Source organism: Gymnoscopelus braueri, assembly GCF_963280865.1.
Source record: "Gymnoscopelus braueri genome assembly, chromosome: 1".
Classification (NCBI taxonomy): Eukaryota; Metazoa; Chordata; class Actinopteri; order Myctophiformes; family Myctophidae; genus Gymnoscopelus; species Gymnoscopelus braueri.
This window is the reverse complement of record NC_137603.1, coordinates 22283198-22304197: the sequence shown is the minus strand read 5'-3', so window position 1 is coordinate 22304197 and position 21000 is coordinate 22283198. Positions and strand designations below refer to the sequence as shown.

The following is a 21000-nucleotide window of genomic DNA, read 5'->3' as shown; positions in this document are numbered from 1 at the left end:
AAAAAAATAAAACAAACACAAACTAACAAAAACAAAATGAAAACAAAGCTGAATTTTTTAACTAAACCAGCAAACCCACTTTAAAAAGGTAATCAAAAACAAATTCTGCACATTTTTATTTAGTTTTAGTCATAGTCTTTCGAATAAATATTTTAGTCATCTGAAATGTTTTAGTTTTTGTCTAGTTTTAGTCGACTAAATATCATAAGATTATAGTCGACTAAAACTACAGTTGATTTAGCCGACTAAAATGCCTTGATGTTGTCGTAATGGCTGATTTTACACTTGGTTGCATGCTGAAAATAGCCGATCTACAAGCTCACAACGCGTCGCAACGAAATCAACACTTTAACCAATGGTAAAAAGCTAAACCTAACACCTTGCGTGGGGTGGTGCATGCCGCCGCGGCCCTGCAGGTGAGGCAGGTGCTGGAAGGACGGGGAGCCCAGGGGAGAGCACTGGGCCTGGAGGGGATGCAGGCCGGCCCCGGGGCCCGGGCCGGGGCCGGGGGCCAGGCCCCGCGGGGAGCCGGACAGAAGGCCGTCCGGCGGGTGGCCCTGCTCGGGGGAAGGCATCTGGGCGTGGTGCACCAGGCTGCCGTGGTGAGCCAGGGGCATGGACATGGGCATGGATGACACCGTGGTATGATCCAACTCATCTCTGTGTTCCTGCTTCACCAAGACTATACACACACAGAGAGAGAGAGAGACAGAGACAGATGGAGATAGACAGAAACAGAGGGTGATAGATACAGACAGAGAGAGAGAGAGAGAGAGAGACAGAGATGGAGAGAGACAGAGAGAGAGAGAGAGAGAGAGAGAGAGAGAGAGATGGAGATAGACAGAAACAGAGCGTGATAGATACAGACAGAGAGAGAGAGAGAGACAACGAGAGAGACAGAGAGAAAAAGGGGGGGGGGTGGCGACAGAGAAAGAGAGAGATGAAAGAGGGGAGATAGGATATAACATCATTTATTTACATCAAAACAAGACCCACTGATAACTTAATTCTGATAAAAATCACAATTATTATCTCTAGGCTAGGCAAGATATAGAGATACAGTATGCAAAAATAAATGAATAAATAAAAACATAGCGGCAGTAAGCTAGTGGTTATTAATAACAGATACGAGAGATAATAGAGAAATGCCAAAGGCACCAATGATACTGGATCACACGACATTCTCGATGATCAAATGACACGCAAAGGAAGGTCAGAGTATTATTAGATTTTGTTAAGTCATTGTGTTGCAACAGAGACAGGTATTGTAGTGGTTATTACATGGCATTATAAATGACACCACCCCATATTCGAGACGGTAGCCCTTTATAGTTTTACGACACTCGCCACCCACACAAGCGGCCTCAATCTTTTGGAGATAAGTTTCCTTTGAAGTTCAATTCTGTATCACGGCTTGCCAGAGTGCTTTAAATATAGGTTGTAGTAATCTCACACAGTCAACCGACGGAGCAACATGCCCAGTAGTGGAAAGTAACTAAGTACATTTACTCAAGTACTTTACTCAAGAGCAATTTTTAGGCACTTTTGAAGCTGAACATTTTGAAAGGGTTTTTGTGGCCCACCCATCTGACCTCTTAACAGGTGGTCAGATGGGTGTTTATTTTAAGGATCAGTCAATCGATTGTGTTGTAGTATACTATAAGTTCTTATTTATTGGTATCACAATGAAAACTTTTATTTTTTTATTTTTCAAGGTTTTAAAGAAAAAATATGTCTTATTTTATTCATTCCTTTTTGTCACATACATTGTTTAATATTAATGTTGTATTAGAATTACAATCTGAGTTACTGAGTATACTTTGGCTATTCAAAAATAGCAGATATACAAGCTCATAGCACGGCACCGAGTGCCGCGCTATGAGCTTGTAGATCCGCTATTTTTGAAAAATCCCTGGCACCGATGGGGGTCCGCAGCCAAATACATATCATTTTGGGGGTCCTTGACATGAACTAGTTTGAGAACCACTGCAGTGTACTACACAAATCTAGCTTGGCTGGTTCACAGCACTTGGAGTGCCTGGGCGTTAGCATGGTGGAAGAGCTTTCAACAGGTGTAGATATAAGTGTCGTCAACAGTATATAAACAGTATATTAACAGGTATAAAAATAGTCACGATTGTCCTTAGATAATCTACTCGCAGTACTGTGGGTAGAACAGAACGGTCAGTCCAACGTTGATAGATATAAGATGGCACCATTTCTGTCTACTCACTCTGCTTCTAATTGGTGGGCTGTGGACAGTTCAGAAACCTGCCTACCGGTGACATCATCGGTAGGCAGGTTTGGTGAGGTCAAACAAGATTTCAAACGTTTCATTTTTTCACGTTTTATCAATGCAGAAACCGTGGCTTCTATTTCAGAATTCTATAACTTTCCAGGAAGAGAAAGGCTGTAGTTTCTATTAGCTTGGAATCTCTATCGATGATGTCATTGGTAGCAGGTTTCTGAACTGTCCATAGCCCACTAATGACATTACATGGAATTAAAATGCCACTTTTAACCCATTCAATACGGGAAACCATCTGTGTCATTTTAGATTTGAGCTATAACCATTATTTTATACTTTGGCTATTCAAAAATAGCAGATCTAGAAGCTCATAGCGCGGCACCGAGTGCCGTGCTACGAGCTTGTAGATCTGCTATTAAAAAAAAATCTTTTGACTCAAATCTTTGCTTCTGGAGGTCCCTGGAACAAAAATATTTCACAAATGTTCGCTTTGAAAAACTATACATTCAAAGATTTGCAACACATTTTCCACGATCTACAAGCTCATAGCGCAGCACTCGTGCCATGCTATGAGCTTGTATATCTGCTATTTTTTAATAGCCAAAGACATCTAAAATGAGAGAGATGCGTTCCCGGATTGAATGGGGTTAAGGACTTCTTCCGCCACTGAACATCCTGCTGAAACGTATCTCCTTCAAAAATCTAATCCACTTCCCAACGACCCAGGGTGATATTTTGATAGTGAACGGGGCCATTCCTTTCCTCTGTAGCAGGCGGCAGCAGCAGCAGAGCGGCCCGGCGTCACTGTGCCCATCGCTAACCTATTTCCCGATCTGGTGCCTTGTGACAGCTGAGGTATTTTTACCCTCCTCCTTCACAGAGTCAGAGAGAGAGGAGAGCATATGGCTGCCTTCATGTGTACCGTCATGAGGGAAGAGGAGCAGAATGCTAACCCCCCCCCCACCCCAGGCATAAACCAGTCGACTGATCGGGGCCTCTCCTCACATCACCTCACCTTGCCTCGAGGTCCCGGAGACTGGGGGTTGGGTTGGGGGGGGGGACACACAGCAAGTTCAGCTAGGGTTTATGAGACTAAACAAGGGCCCGGGACACGGCGGGACAGGATGAAATCAGGGGGCAGGGTATAAAGTATCATCGTCGCTGTTGGCCAGAAACCTTGTATCTCCGTATTGCACATTTTTCATGTTTCTTCATAAATGAATGCAGAGGTAAACATTTGAACTGCCAGTTCTTTCCTGACGCTAACACGCCCTCTGAAGATGAAACATCACTTGTAAGATTAAATAAATCAATTACTCGGGTGTTTTCCCCGCCAAATGCATTTTGTTTTGATTGATTGATTGATTGACAAAAATGCATAAACATGACCACAAATTTGTACATAAAAGGATAAAAAAAAATAATAATAAGCTTGAGAGCTCATTTCCATTGTGGTACTCCTATGGTTTTTCTTTTGTAAATTCTATCTCAAGTGAACTGTATTATTTCAAGCTGGCTTTTATTTGATATTTCAAAAGGTGAACTAATCATACAAAGAGAACACATCAATTCTTTGGGCCTCAGAAGCTAAGCCCCTTCACTCAGATGTGTGAAGAAGACAGTGACTGTGGGCAGGTTTGCCGTCTTTTTTTGTGCGTCCGTGGTGACAATAGCGGTGTCAGCCTCCCTGACTCTGACAGAGCAGGCTTACTGAACTGCAGTGGTGTAAAGTAACCAAGTACATTTACTGCACGTACGTACTGCACGTAAGTACAATTTTGAGGTATTTTTTAATTGATTGGAGTATTTCCAACTTTCGGTACTTTTACTTCTACTCCACTACATCTCAAGAGGCAAATATTGTACTTTTACTCCACTACAATTATTTGGAAATTTAAGTTACTAGTTACTTTGTAGATTTTATTATTACAAAACATACATTACCCACTTCAGCCCTATATGCATTTCGTCCATTTGAAAATAGCAGATCTATAAGCTCACAATGCGTCGCGATGCGACGCATTGTGAGCTTATAGATCTGCTATTTTCAAAAGATTTGTATACATTTGAAAACGTATCAATATATTTTGATACCAATACTTCTGTACCTTTCCTCAAGTACATTTTGAATACCGGATTTTTACTTGTAACAGAGTATTTCTGCATTGCAGTATTGATACTTTTACTTAAGTAAAAACATTTTAGTACTTTTTCCACCACTGCTGAACTGCACTCTGATTGGCTGCCGTGCTCTGTGAGCGGCAGACAACAGGAACTAGGTGTGATGATGAGGTGGGCGAGAGGTATTATGTTCAAATAACATATCGTTCGTTGCTGTCGGGCAGAAACCTCTTATCTCCATATTTTAACTTGTTGTGTTTTTTTGCAGCAGATCTACAAGCTCGAAGTGCAGCGTGAAGTGACGTGTTTTGACCTTGTAAATCTGCTACGTTTGAATTTGAATCCTGAAAAGTAACAGTTTTGGACATAATGAGGTTTCCACCTGACAGAGATGATATACGTGTGAAAGCGCTCTCACACGCACGCATGCACGCGCACACACACACACACACACACACACACACACACGTTTGTCTTACTATACTTTTGAGGATATCAACATTTTAGGACAGCGATTATACTACAAGCTTGTGAGCTTGTAGATCTGCCATTTTTCCTTTTTTTTAAGTAAGAATCAGGAATAACTCCAACCCCGGCCCCTAAACCTAACCTCTTAAATACCTAATCCTAACCCTAATCCCGACCTGAATCATTTCCTAACTGTAAGCCTAACTCCCAAAAACCTTTTTTAACCATAAAACAACCATTTCTCTTGTGAGGTCCAGGACAATAATTGTCCTCACAATGTCTATTTCAAATTCTACTATAAATGTGGGGACATTTGGCCCTCACAAGTAGAGATATACAAGTGCACGCACGCACGCACACACATCCTTTTCACACTCTTGTGGTAAAACTTAAGGTTTGGATATGTTGCAGAAAAATCCACAGTCATTAGATATTCCGCCAACGCTGTTCTCAGTTTGACTCGATTCAAGAGGAAGAAACAAAACAAAACAAAACAATAACATTACCAAGTAACGAGACAAAGATTTGGCTTAAAGTGTGACAGGGGCTTGTGTGTCTTCATTCCACATGTAGCAGAGGTTCTCAATTATTATGTATTTGGCTGTGGGCCCCCATCTAAGAATATTGTTTTGTAAGATGTTTAAAAAATATTCCAGATGTTAATTTTTGTTTTGCACACCACCGTTAAGTATAATACAGGGTTTAGGTCGTTAATCAAACTAATTGAATCAGGTTATTGTAAAAAAAAATAAGAAATCTATTCGAAATTATTATTTCTGGGAAAAAAACATTTAGCAAAAAAAACTAAAAAGCTATAATTATCAATTAATTGATTACGTAAACATAACCGTAACCGTAACAGTGAAGGGGAGGTTTACAGATAAACAGTTGGCAGGTGTGTGTGTGTGTTATCGTTCAGTGTAGCAGCATCCCCCCACCCACCCCCCAAATAACATTAAATAAACCACAGCAATGCAAACTTTGGAGGGAGACAGAGAAACAGGGTTAGTGGAGAGGTGCCAAGTGCAAACAGCTTGCTATGTCTGTCTCTGTTATCTGTTATAATCACAGTCATTACCCAGGGAGAGGAGAGGAGAGGAGAGGAGAGGAGAGGAGAGGAGAGGAGAGGAGAGGAGAGGAGAGGAGAGGAGAGGAGGGGAGGGGAGATAGAGAGAAACGGGGAAACGGGAATGCAACATAACCTTGAGACCGTATGTTCCTACAAGCTAGTGTGTTCTAGAGACATGCTAGTTCAATATTTCTCAACGCGGGGTCCGGAGCCCCCCAGGGGTCCTTGAGGGGGTACCAAGCCTAACTGCTATTAGGAACCAAATGGACCTGCTCCATTACATGACAGGTATGTGAAGTGCTGTGATTGGTCGCTTCTCTTACCCGACAGGTATGTGAAACGCTGCGATTGGCTGCGTTTCCGCTTGCCGTTGCAGACATAGAACTGGACCTGGACGGCAGACGCCACCGTCTTACTGTGGTAGGGAGGGACCTCCACCAGGATGCTCGACTGGGGAACAATATCATAACATAAATGACACTATTAACCACTAATATGTGTATCAAACCATTAAGACCTGAGGCCGATTCTAAAAATGATTTCTAAATCCCCCCAAAAAAATATTTAAAAAAAAAAGAAAAAAAAAAAAACTATCTCAAAAGGTTTTGTTCCAGGGACCACCAGAAGCAAAGATTTGAGTTACAGATGTTTGCTTGAAAAATATATATATTCAAAGATTTGCGCACATTTTCAAGATTTTTCAAAAATAGCAGATCTACAAGCTCATAGCACGGCACTCGGTGCCGTGCTATGAGCTTGTAGATCTGCTATTTTTGAATAGCCAAAGAAATCTAAAATGACACGGTCTTAATGGGTTAAAGGTGCACTGAGTGATATTTCTTGTTCAAATAAGTGTTAAATAGCTGTATATCTGATAGTAGTCACTGCTATAGAGTGTTTGTTCAGTAACAGGGGTCTCCCCGTCTCACCAGCTCTTTAGTAAACAGAAACTGGGATACCAATTTCATCCAATCAGGAGAAAGAACTCAGTCTGGATGCAGGATAAACAAGTGAAATTGGAAGTGATGAAACAAATACATTTGAACTGGAGCACAAGCTGATATACATCGTTTTTGTGGGATTTTCTTTCCTGATTGAATGAAATGTGGATCCCGACCGCTGGAGAGACGGGTAGACCCGTTACTGAACAAACACTCAATAGCAATTTCTATCAGAATATAGAGCTTTAACTTTTTAACAGGGTGCAGTCACACCGAAAAAAGAAAAAGGAAAATAATAATAACCTACAGTATAATCACTCAATAGAATTGCATCGTTCACTCGAATTAATAGTTTTAAAAATATTTTTTACATAGTATTTCGCATTGGCAGAATTCTAATTCTGCCAATGCGGTGGATTCTGCCAATGCTTTAAAACAAAATCTGCGGAAATCCACAAATGGCTCCATTCCCATTGAAAAGCATTGGCAGAATCCGCCGCATTGGCAGAATGAAAGTTTGTGAGTGACTGCACCCTAAAACAGCTTTTAAGTAAACCGTAGTAGTAGTTTACATCAGTGTTTCCAAAACACTGGGTCGGAGTGTTTTGGGGTCGCGGACCCATTTTAATGGGTCGCTAGTAAACTTATTTTTTTTCAATTTCGTATTTTTTTATTATTTTTTTAACACATTGAGTGCCAAAAACGGTCCGGACCGTTTTTGAGAAGCCATGCGTTGTGTGCGTTGTTTTTTTTTTCTTTTTCTCAGCACCAGGAGATATCATTTTTCGAAGATTTAGACTCCAATCCACTTCCTGGTTAACTTATGACTTCAAAAGCCTGTATCTCGGCTCCTGTGTATTTTTTTTCTAAAATATGTATTTTTGACTATTTTCAACTATTTTCAACTGGCTGCAACTATGAAACGGATTACCTAATGTTTTAATTTTTTTCCCCCCGATTGTACGAGACCTCTATGTGTGTAATGAGGGGATCACCTTGAGGACGGTGATCACTGAAAATATTTTGTGACTACTTGAAAAAGGTTCAAAAATGGTTAAAAATCCAGGCACTGACTGTACCCTGTTTTACCCTGGCAGTCAATGTGTTAATAAACTTCATACATACAAAAATAAAAACATGTACTGTAGATCGGCTATTTTTTACTAGTTTGGGTTCCAGGGAGACATCAAATTTCTGTTTCCGGTCTCCACCCAAAACGTTTGTGAAGCACCAGTTGAGTGTCCAGTACTACTTACCCCCTGAGATCTTTCACGCATGACTTTTGCCTCGACTTCCCACTGTGGTCGTCCATCTAAACAACAACAACAACAACAACAACATAAAAGCATGACATTATTAACATTGTTCATTTAAGACAGCGGTTCTCAACCTGTGGGACTGGGGTTGCCCTGGGTTGCCTACCCAGGGCCCGCAAACTTTGGTCATAGCCACTTGGAAAAGGATCTGAAACATCTAACGTATACATCTTGATCACATGAGCCCAGAGATAACCTGTACCGATTTGTGTTAGTTTTGGACAAATTTGTAAAAAAAATATGTTGAGCAAAAATCGGCCTGCTGGTGGCGCTATAACAGGACAATGTGAAAATGGTGGCATTTCTTCCTCGGCCTAGTGGGAACGTGCGTGCAAAGAGACAATGACAGTTGAAGAGATCGCAGACTGAGGCTTTTAACCGTAGCTTTTATGATGATAATGTGAGACCATAGATTAGGGTTTTATGGAAGATGCTTCTGAACATGTATTCTATTGTTAGATTGACTGATTCAAACTCTCTTTAATCTATTCTATTGCTAGTTTGACCACTTCAAATACTCTTGAATCTTAAAATAACTACCAGTCAATCCACTGCGGTTATTTTCGGTGCGCAACACATGCATTCTATAGAAGACTTCTGTGGAATCCAAATGTCTGAAATCAATGACAGGTAACTGAGAACTTGAATCCATGGGAACATTATGGAAGACCACAGAAGACCATAGCAGTCCCATTGGATTGTATCTGGCAATGTCTGGTTTTCACATGATGGACAAATGGACAAAACCTCCACAGAGAGGAACCTCCCAGACAATGATCTCCCCACGCTGAACGCATGATGGAGCACACAGACACATGACACACACAGGACTCTGTCACTTCCTAGTGTAATGGAATTACCAGAGTCCTGCACCAACGCATTTATTTCAAACAAGGGGAAAATCTGCTTTAATAATGCACAGAAAAACAGACGTTGTCACTGTCAGGCGGAAAACTTGAATCTCCATATTTCATCTTTTTTTCCTTCTTCTTTTTTACCCATTAAGACTGGGAACGCATCTGTGTCATTTTCAATTTCTTTGGCTATTCAAAAACAGCGGATTTACCAGCTCATAGCGCGGCACTATGAGCTTGTAGATCTGCTATTTTTGAAAATTTGTGAAAATCTTTGAATGTAAACATTTTTAAAGCGAACATTTGTAACTCAAATCTTTGCTTCTGGGGGTCCCTGGAACAATATATTATGAGATGGGGGTTCGCGGTCAATTACATATAATTTTGGGGGTCCTTGACATGAAAAAGTTTGAGAACCACTGATATAGAAACCTAAGTATTTTCAGAAAACTGTTTTGTTTCAGGTCTTAATGGGTTAATACATTATTGCCCTATTTTATACTTTGTCTTATTTTTTAAAATCTTTAAAACTAGCGACGATACCTGATCTACAAGCTCACAATGCTTTGCGATGTGAGCTTGCAGATCGTCGCCTATAATGACTTGCCCCGAAATAGTGACGCCAGGTTTGAAAGTGGTTAAGCGTGTCTGTGGGTTCTATAAGTATCGAAGCAATGAAAAGTATTAACAAGAGGACCGTGACTAAATAATAACTACATTGAATTCATTTGGAACCCAGGTTCTTTTTTTCCCCCCATTTAATTTCTGATAAAGCAGAGAGGAAATTGGAGGGGATTTATCTGGTGTGGATAACTGCAGAAGATATTAGCCTTACAACGTGCTCAGACAGACCACCACACAGGACCGCGCGAAAGATCTATGTATGGGCTGTTATAATCCAGAGCCGTCTGGAAGTGTGGCGTAATAGTTTTTGGACATTATTCCGGTCCTCGTCTGGATAGAGTCCTCTCCGGGGTCCACTTTCCTAGCGATCATGTCGGCGGCGTACTCTGCTTTTTCAAAACAGTGCCCCGGCCTGAAAGAACCACAAAAAGGCTTCCTTCCGCAAGCAGCAGTGGCATTTCAATTCGTTCCGTTGGGAGAAGCGAGAGGCATCAAAATGACGTCGTTTTTTAACAGGCCCAGAAGCGCCCCGTGGAGAATTATTTTTACAGCCATTAAAAAGTAATCAGATGTCTAAATAGCCCCGCTGTTTGTCTTGCCTGGGTTAGGGATTGTGGAAAAGGAGCAGTGGAATAACTCTATTTATTTGAAAATGCCTCCGCACGCTGCCAGGTTTCTGGCTTAGGAAACATCCCTTGATTTTTCCAGTTTTCCTACGAGGGAGCTAATTATTTGGCCAGACATCTTAGGGGCAGCTGCTGCTCCGAGAGAGAGAGAGAGAGAGAGAGAGAGGGGGAAGCAGTTGAGGTCGGAGAACCCGGCGGGGAAACACTTGCGCGGCTAGTCGGCGCGGTCGGAAGAAGTCATGGTCATCACAACAGGCCGCGGGGAAGAAGAAGAAGGAGAAGAAGAAGCAGAAGAAGAAGAAGAAGGAGAAGAGGAAGAAGCAGCAACTCATTCCGATCCTAACTCTGTGCCGCGTGGCTTTTTTGGCAGCGGTGCGTTTGTTTTTGCCTGCGTTTGAAGGCAGCACACGTGGTCCCGATTATATCTCTGTACACCTGCTGCTGTGTCTCCTCTCAAAGGGGCTTCCCTCAAAAAACATCAATGTGGATGTTCTGCAGCGTGGCCTGCTGAAAGAACCCCCCCATGACCGTTCTGCACAACGAGGAGCTCTTTAACACATTCAATCCGGGAACCCGCATCTCTGTCATTTTAGATTTGTTTGGCTACTAAAAAAATCTTGAAAATGTGTGCAAATCTTTACAAATGTCTTCTAAATCCTGACTATTATCCTGTTATATCAGTGGTTCTCAAACTATTTCATGTCAAGGACTCCCAGAATGATATGTTTTTGGCCACCGATCCCCATAAAAAATATGTTGTTCCAGGGACCCACAGAAGCAAAGATTTGAGTTAAAAATGTTGTTTCCAAAAAAATATATGTATTCAAAGATTTGCACAAATGTTCAAGATGTAAAAGAAATAGCAGATCTACAAGCTCGTAGCGTGGCGGACGGACGGACGGAAGGACGGACGGACGGGGGGGGGGGTGACGTGTTGTGATCTACAACCTCACAACACGTCGCAATGTGACTCGTAGATCGAGTATTTTCAGGCAAGATATTTAGTGTACAGCAGCAGCAGATCGCAACCTTTTCTTGATCAGGGCCCACTTGAAAATCTCGTGTTCGCATTCGTTCAGATGGGTGGGCCGCGTGCATCTTCAGAGCATGCTTATTGTAATGATCAATCAATCAATTGTGTTCGGGCTTGGATCAATGGAACTAACACAGTGTACTTTAAGTTCCTATTCATTGGTATCACAATGAAAACAGATACCATGATTGCCATTATAATTCTTTTCAATATCAATGTTATTATCAGTCAAATCGTATATAATATCCTCACGGTCCAATGGTGGGCCGTGGCCCACAGGTTGGGGATCGCTGGTGTAGAGCAGTGTTTATCAACCTTTTTTGTGCCAAGGCACACCTGGCATAGACAAAAGATCCCAGGGCACACCTAGATATACGGTATATATAAATATAATTATATATATATATATATATACGGTATATATATATACACACATTACACACACACTAGGGGTGTTTTTTCATTTCATGAAACGATACGATACGATATTGGGCACACAACTTCGATACGATTTCGATACGATACGATACGCACTTTTTTATTATGAAAATATATGGGGGAGAAAAAAAGCAAATGCAAACAAATATTTCTGTTTTTGCATCATTCAGACATGCAAACTTGTAGCTTTTCAGCTTCCACTAGCCGTTTTGAATCCAAATAGGGCAATAGTGTGACACCTGACCCGGAAAAAAACAGCATGTTGTCACCCTTTTCACCTCGGGGCTGTTTCTATGCCTGATTATTATTATTGTGAAAAAAAAAAAAAAAAAAAAAGGTTTTTTTTTTTTTTCAAAATTATATTTTTTCAAACCTTCTTCAAACGGCGCGGCACACCTCAGCAGTAGCCCGGGACCAAAATTGGGACGTTTGCCAGGGTTGATAAACACTGGTGTAGAGAGAAAACAGGAGGGGTCTATTATAGACCCCCTGGGGGACTCCAGTCAACTAAGTATATGGGGTTTAAGTTCACATAAGCCATGTCACATTTAGGCTTTTCTGCCTTCCATCAAGACCCCCAGAGCTTTGAATAAGTGACTTACTGTACCTGCTCTGATCTTACCCTTAACGCTAGGAAAATTGGAGCCGGAGTCCCACTAATCTCCCCTGCGCTCTCTCTCTTTCTCTCTCAATGTCTCTCTCTCTGTCTCTCTATTGTAAAACCACAAAAGGTTGGCTCTCTCCGGGGATGAGCTGTGGGAGTGGGAGAGCGTTTCTCACTGAAGCAGCGAATGACCTTGGATTCCCTCTGCGCCGGCTGACAGCGGTGCGGCGCTGCAGCGCGCAATGTTGACATTCAACAGGCGGCGGGGCGGGGTGGGGTGGGGGCGTTGGGGGGCCCCACATGCGCACCGCCGAGGCAACAAGATCCGACACGAACCTCATACCGAGCCCCCCTCCACCCCCCCCCTCCTCCCCGACACCACTGACTGCACACCCAGCAGAAAGGGGAAAAGAAAATATACTCATTGTGTTGGTAAGATCTGACAAGGAAAACAAATGGCTGTTGGCTTATAATAACTGTGCAAAGACATCCTGGTGGTGGAGCGTGTGTGGGGATAGGGGGGCCCACATTCTAGGCTTTTGCAAACACTCACTCCCTCTTGTGTAAACTTTCAGCCGTCGTCAAATAGAACTCCTTAAGTAAAGCCTTAATTTATATCCCCGGCGCACCGGCGTGCCGTTAGCACTGCTGGATCTTATTCCTGTTGGCAAGCGGCACCGTCGTACTGCTGAACATAAACTAAGGCTGTTAGCGGCTCCTTTTTCCTCCTCGTTGTTGGGGAAAACGAGGCGTGATTCTATGTGTGTTTCTGTAATCTGTGGTTCTTAACATGGCATCCAGGGGTTCACCTCATGTCTAACTACATGTACATACAGTACCTTCTGCTTTTTCTGCTATGTGTATTAGATTTTTCTTTTGACCGGTTTCTTTCCTACATTTTCTCCTTGCTCTCCCTTCTCCTGTGATGTGACAATAACATTGATCCTTATTCTGATTCTGAGAGGGTTCCACAGGGTCCGCACTCAGCCAATGACTGATAGTTAAGAAGTAACCGTCAGAGTTAAATGATTTCACAGTATAGATTGGGGTCCATGGCCTAATTAATATCAAACATGGGGATCCTCGAATAACATAAAATTACTTAATTTTTCACATTGCTCCATTTTTTTTACAGTCCCTCTCAGTCTGATTAAGTCAGTGGTTCTCAAAGTGGGGTCCTGGGGGGGGGGGGGGGGGTTCCAGGGGGTCCCCAGGAAAAGTAGTTAATGTATTGGCCATTTTAGGAATCTATTAAATAACCGTGTCTTACCTGTATGCAACTGTTTTAACTGATTGATGTTAACATGCAATTGTTTTAACTGTTTGTGTCAACTTTATTGTTTTCTCTTGTTACTCTTATGTTATTTATATGTGTGTAATCTCGGCATCATTGTAAATGAGGGTCTCCCTCAATTGATCTCTCCGAGAATCTTAAATAAAAGGTTGAATGAATGTAGCATAACAATTATTTTAACCACTTTATATTTATTTGAAGATCTACAAGCTCACAGTGTGTCACCTTGCGCTGCGCTGCAAGCTTGTACATCTGCTATTTTTTTAAATGTCAGAATTTCTTTTCAGAAAATGTTTAATAATAATTAAAAAAAATCTCACACAGGTCCCAACATTTTCAGATGGGGGGGGGGGGGGGGGGGTCCGCGGCCAAATACATATCAATTTTGGGGGTCTGACCGAAAACGTTGGAGAAGCACTGCATTAAGTGACAGCCAGGCAGGTAGTAAAGCGGCTGGGGAGAAAGCCAAGGTGGATGTGCTGGTTATTTGGTTCAGGCCAGCAGGGACGTCTCGTACACAGAGTGAACGCTTTGGACCGCACACGCAGACTGGAACCTGGACCTTGATGGTCTGACTTCACTCCAAACCTCTCTCTCCTTCATTCAGCGGGGATACGTGTCAACGCAGCGCGCAAAACGCAGGGAAAAAAAGCGAGAGAAGGTCAGGAAAACAAGCACCTCATAGAAACCAAACCGGCATGCGATGTCCAGACATGCTGGAAAGTAGCTTTTTTTTGGGTATAAATGTGAGTATGGGGGCGGGGGGGGGGGGGGCGGGGTGTTCAGGTATTGTAGCTGAGCGGTTTGTGCGTTGACCGTGTAATGGTAACGTCCCAGGTTCGATTCCCTGCTGGAAATTATGTCTCATCTCTGTCTGCCTGTTTTATACTTGATTGTGTGGCTACAGTATGTCACACGCCGAAAATATCAACATGGCTCTGTAGGAGCTTGTCTAAGAGAGGGTCTGGTCTGTCTGTGAGTGTGTGTGCGTGTCTGTTTGTTCCGGGGGGCTAATCTCCCAAACCACTGGACCGATCAGCCTCAACTTTCTTTTTATGTTTTATATTAATTCTTTAAATGTCATCCCAGATCAAACCAGCAGACAGAGTGACTGGGAGTACTGTAATAAAATGAACAGGGGCGCCGATAGTGGCGACGAGTGGTTAAGGCGTCTATACCATATTGCGTCTCTGTCGGTGTGGAAACCTCATATGTCCAAAACTGTTACTTTTCAGGATTCAAATAAAAAATATATAAAAAGTAGCAGATCTACAAGCTCTCTTCGCGCTGCATTTCGAGCTTGTGGATCTGCTACTTTTTTGATACTTTTGAGTGACGCTGTAGTATGATCAAGTAGGGCGTTAATTTACGAAAAAAAATGCAAAAAGTTAGAATATGGAGATAGGAGGTTTCTGCCCGACGGCAACGATATACCGTAGGCTCTGACACTCTCAAAAGCCAGTCCCAGATTCCATCCCCGTACCCGGCGGACCTGTGGTGTATGTCACTCCCCGAGTCTCTCTACACTGTGGACTATCAATAAAGGCAAGATTTTTTTTAAATAAATAAATAAAACGTATCATAAATAATGATCAAAATAGTGAACAAAACAAAGAGGCCGTGACCTCATATCATGCAAATCGCTGGGAGCAGCCACACATTGTCTACATGCGTGATCAATTACCCAACACTAGAGCCAAAGTTCCAAAACGTTAGACCGTTCTCCACAATAATGCGACATCTCTCAACAGCAGTAACAGTGATGAGAAGCATGTCCCGTTGTGCACTGTGAAACCCATAATCTCTCGGTCTCTGTGTGCAACCCACAGTATAAGCCCCCGGCTCCGCCATTAGCCGTGATCCCACCTTATCCTCCATGTATGAGAGGCAGGCGGAAAAATGTGTGTCACTGCCCCTCTGTTTCTTTACTCTCTTCCATAACAGCGTTCAGTCGAATCAGGCCTGTTCTGCTGAAAGGCATACGGATTAGCAATGATGAGGGGGCACTGGTTGGTTCCCAACCTTTTTTCCTTCTTACATTTTGACAAAAGCGGAGACCCCCACACACACACACACGCGCACACACACACGCTTGTGTTTTTCAGACATGTTAACCACTTAAGCCCTATATACAGCACTTCTCATACAACGGATATTGAAACGAAATAGACAATCTACAAGTTCCCAACACGTGGCGATGCAACGTGTTGTGAGCTTGTAGATCGGCTATTTAAGCTATACATATATAATTCTGTATGACAAGTTGTGCTGATATCACATTGACAACATACAGGCAGAGAGTGGGTGAAACCTTTGACTACCTTCATACAAGGCCTCACACCCCCCACCCCCGCGATCTTTGGCGCCCTCCAAAGGAGGGCCCCGTACCCCAGCTTGGGAACCACTGATGAGGGGGAATCGTGCACCCCCCCCCCCCCCCCTCCCTCCCTCTCAGCAGGGGGCCCAACTTTTCCTCCACTTTCTCCCCGTAACCCACAATGCACCTCTGTGTGGGTTTCCACTCGCTCCCTGAAGGGGATCCAAAAGCCCTGACCACCGGCGCGTTGTTTCTACAACGCATGCTTTTCCTAACGCCATGCTTCACCTAGCGCCCCTCAAAGAACTACACAAGCATTCCTATGTGCCTCTGTGTTGTTTTTCCCCCCCCCCTTTACTTTCTTTCTTTCTTCCTACAGTATCTTTAAGAGAATGGTTCTCAGTCAGTGAAAACAGCCATCGACAAGCTACCGTGTGCGAACTTGACTCTGTTGCTGTCTTTGTACTAAAGGTAGCGTGGGGCAGGCAGGGACTGGCTCGCTGAATGCCAACCATTCACAGTTTCCATCACAGGGCCAGGCCCCACTACGTGCCATTCTCTTATGGAGAGAGAGAGAGGGGTGTGCGGTAGAGCAGTGGTTCTCAAACCTTTTTTTTGTAAAACCTTTCAAAGATTATGTATTTATTCATTAAAGTTAAATGTCCTGAAATTAATTCAAATCTAATTTTCTCACCTGCCAACACTGCCATTTGAGCTTGCTGGCACGCCAAGCCATAGAGAATCACACCCAGGACTCTATGGTGGCCATAGAGCAGTGCTTCTCAAACCTTTTCATGTCAAGGACCCCCAAAATGATATGTATTTGGCTGCGGACCCCCATCTCAAAAATATTTTGAGCAAGGGATTTAAAAAAAATTGCAGATCAAGCTCATAGCGCTATGAGCTTGTATATCTGCTATTTTTGAATAGTTAAAGTATAACATATGGTTAATGTGGTTAAAAATAATTGTGCCGCTACATTGACAAATTTTGCTGGGGACCCCCTGGAACTCCCTCAAGGACCGCTGGGGGTCCCCGGACCCCACTTTGAGAACCAATGCCATAGAGAATCACCCCAAGGCCTCTAACGGGGGGCAGGTTTGAGTGCTTTATCACCACGTTGCACCTCTCTCACACAGGCAGTGTCGAAGCTAGTCCACGCCGCTAAAATAAATAATTGGGGCGAGTTCGAGGTTATGAGTGACAGCCGTCACCACCAGTGTGTCAAGGTGTGTGTATCTGCTTGTTGAGGTGAAGGAACTGACCGTATGGAAAGTATCACATTTTGAAATCCAAGATTTAAAGCAGCAGCTGTGTAGATCAGAAAGGAATCGATATTGATTGACTAACGGCGTGCCGTTCAGACCACCGGCGGGCCGGAGCTGTCCTGGTTGTTTATGTATGTTGTTAAGTTGTCTGTAGTGTATTGATGCTAGTTTTAAACTTTCATAATCTCTACTGTATGACATGTGCATACAGCAACAATTACTTTTTGTCAGTTGCAACTTGCAAGTGGTGTTGAGTGAGAGTGTTTCTACTCCAGAAAACCTCACGCTTTTTTCTGTTGAGCGTCACGACGCTGAGGAGAATTGTGGAGAAGCTCGTCTCCATAGACTTTGCATTGAAACTCGCTGCTGAGCCAGCGTCTTGCCGGTGTATACGTATGTCTAATATGGGCGTTACTGTAAGGATAAAGCTATTGACCTGCCACCATTGAGGCCTGGATGCTATATCGCTAAGCTACCAGGGTGCTCCCAGAAGGGAAATTCTTAAACGATGCATCATGCATCTTCACATGATAAAACATGATCACCTCTGGCTCTTCAGCGTTTCATGCTGAATTCCCTGATAGTCTTTAAACAAGTTTATTCCCATGTGATATAATCAAGCTGAACAGAATCCTAAACCAGCCACCTGCAACCAGTTACAAACTTTTTCGGACTCCAAATTTAAGCTTCCACACTGAATCCAGCAAGTGAGCCTCATCCCCCATGACACGTTCTGCTTATGTTTGTAACAAGATTAACCACTTAAGACCTATTTCACAAATAGGGAAAATAGCGTGAACTTGTAGATCGGCTATCTTTTGCCATTTTTTAAACGTTTTGAAAATGTTCACCTATAATGCCATGTCCAAAATTAGGTTATTAGTGGTTATGACAGCCTCTCTCCTGAGTCTGTAATCTCTAGTTTAAATAATATAACTTCAGTTTTCTTTTACGGTACTTTGTGTCTTCGGTAAATCAAATCCTGTATGAACAATCATCTCTGCCAGTGCTCCAAGATACAGGTCCACCAAACACCAGCACAAATAGGCCACATTAGAAATTAACAAAATATGGTGCAAGTCTGGATACAAGATAACACCTGGTCTATTTACAGTGCTCACCGGATAAACTTACGTAACCAGAAGCAATAAATCTGTCCTGTGTATGTATGTACACGTGGCTGTGTGTGTGTGTGTGTGTGTGTGTGTGTGTGTGTGTGTGTGTGTGTGTGTGTGTGTGCGTGTGTGTGTGTGTGGGGGTGTGCCTGTGCGTGTGTGCATGCGTGTGCGCGCGCGTGTGTGAGAACATGCCCTGAAGGCTTGCAGCGCTAGCCAGGGCCAAGACAACCTGGCAGATCTGATGGCAGAGCTGATAACCAGAAAATAAGTGACATGGTGTGTTTTTAGATGACACAGAACACATGCCCGGCATCATTACGCTAATGGCTCTGTCAGACATGTCCATTGTCTGTTTTGAGAGATGGCTATTGTCTCCTGAGCCAGGCAGAGACATTCCGGGCATGACAAGGTAAATCCATGTAGTGCAATTAACATACTAGAGGTAGGAGGTGTCACACTGTAAAAAAGTGGCATTGTTGTTTCTGGCTTCAAGGAATTGAAGAGCGCTCTAGGAGACACAAAAGATCCAAAACTCCCATCTACCTGTTTGCCAAAACAATAAGTCATATTTGTAGCATGTCTCATAATCCAGGTGCACATCTCTGCTTGGACCTGTTAGTCGGATACTAATTCTGAGAGACAACAATGATACCATTCTGTGTTTTAATGTGGTATAACTATAATCATTTGGTTCATTAAAGGGCACACTGATTCTGATTTTTAAAACTCATTGACAAAGGAATCTACAGCTGTGTTTGTTTTCACTCGCACGGATCTGTTTTTCTCACTCCTTTTGTCTCATAATTAAACCAACAAGTTGTTTGTGAGGCTTTTTTGAAAATGTGCAGATTGCTTTTTTAGGTTACTGGAGTAAAGTGCTTTATAAAAAAAAGTTACTTTTACTTTTATTTCATTAAAATACTGTATTAACACTGTGGTGTCAAGATGCTACTCGGGGGCCACAAACAGCAGATCTACAAGCTCACACCATGTCACACTGCAAAGCAATTTTATAAGCGACACTGTCGTTCGACAAAGTAAAAATCAGGCTTCAGAGGCTCCAACACAGACACTGGGGACCATAGACTAGGGCAGTGGTTCTCAACCTTTTCTGGACGCAATCCCCCAAAATAATCCTATTTGAACTGGGGACCCCCCAAAATAATCCTATTTGAACTGAGGACCCCACAAAATAATCCTATTTGAACTGGGGACCCCACAAAACAATCCTATTTGAACTGGGGACCCCCCAAAATAATCCTATTTGAACTGGGGACCCCCCAAAATAATCATATTTGAACTGGGGACCCCCCAAAATAATCATATTTGACCTGGGGACCCCCCACCCTGAGAAACACTTGGAAACGTAGGAGTTGAGGCATCACATTTAGTTTGACTCAGTTCCCACAGATAAATATTGCAAAAATAGCTGATCTACAAGCTCGCAACACGAGGCGCTGTGAGCTTGTAAATCGACTATTTTCCAAATGTTTGCCTCTTTTATTATTTGACAATTTGGCCAACGTTTGACCAGTTTTTCATAGTATAGTTGGTTGATTACTTTTGATGCAGTCATTTCATTTTTTTTTGTTTTACTTTTTTTTTAGGTATTATGTATTAAAATACCTTAAATTGTCACTTCATACTGTAATCTGGGGACACCCCAAAAATCATGTGGGGACCCCCCTGGGGGCCCCGACCCACAGGTTGAGAACCACTGGACTAGGGTTAAGGTTAGCATAACATGCTCCCTTTAAAAAGGACCATAGAGGTGGTCTGGCACGATAAGTCTTGACATTACTGTTACCTGAAGCATAACGTGGTTTGTGTTTTTCAAGGAAGCCAGTGGATTCCCTTCATTTCAGTACGGTATGATAATCAACTTGCGTAAACTTAAAACGTGCTTGTAGACATGTAATTGAACATGCCAAATAGAACTGTGCGGTTATTTTCTTGGCTTGCATTATCGTTGCGGTTTTTGATGCATTTTTTAAAGCACAGATTGATTTGTAAAATCTATCCAAAAATACACCCTGGAGAAGAGATTGATTCATGAGTGAAATTCAGATGTCCATCACTTATTGAAGATGCAGTCTGTAACTTTGATGTCGTACCTAGGATTCAATCCCGCAGTCTCCCACCTGGGAGACCAAATGTCTCTCATGAGCTTGAGGCAGTACTACTTGTGAACCAGTAGGTGTCCTAGCGAAGACCACCTCCAACCACTGCAGATAGTTACATACTGTAGTATTAACATACTGTACAATACAGATACGTTCAAATAACCTTTCATTCATTCAAATAATTTCCGGATTCCAACTTTAAACGTGCAATTATGTTTAGTATTACTCCGGTACTTTACTACAGTATAGTTATGCTACCGTATATGACCAAAGCGGTGACAATGACAGTATAGAATTTAAAGGTAGTAAGAGAGATTTCTTCATTAAAACACGTTTTTCTTAGTTGTTAAAAAGCTAAAGCTCTATATTGTGATAGTAATCATTGCTATAGAGTGTTTTGTTCAGTAACAAACAGGGGTATCCCCGTCTCTCCAGCTCTTTAGTAAAGGTGGTTTGCCTGTACCGGTCATGATGCTACAACAGTGAATGGCGAACAGTTTCACACAGTGTGTTTGTGCTACAGTGCATGGAGAACAGT

General features: G+C 42.6%; 1 protein-coding gene across 2 annotated transcripts in view; it reads right to left on the bottom strand.

Moving 5' to 3' along the window:
- Positions 1-21000, bottom strand: part of nfatc3a (nuclear factor of activated T cells 3a) — a 142587-nt gene that overhangs the window by 27157 nt on the left and 94430 nt on the right. For both annotated transcript variants that reach the window (XR_013933091.1, XM_080427126.1), the window contains exons 7-9: positions 8104-8159; positions 6230-6356; positions 380-682 (exon numbers count right to left, since the gene is read on the bottom strand). Coding sequence is in view for 1 of the 2 variants with exons in the window: in XM_080427126.1 (XP_080283252.1) it covers positions 380-682; positions 6230-6356; positions 8104-8159 (486 nt within the window). In the remaining variant the exon portion in view is untranslated. The remainder of the gene's footprint in view (positions 1-379; positions 683-6229; positions 6357-8103; positions 8160-21000) is intronic.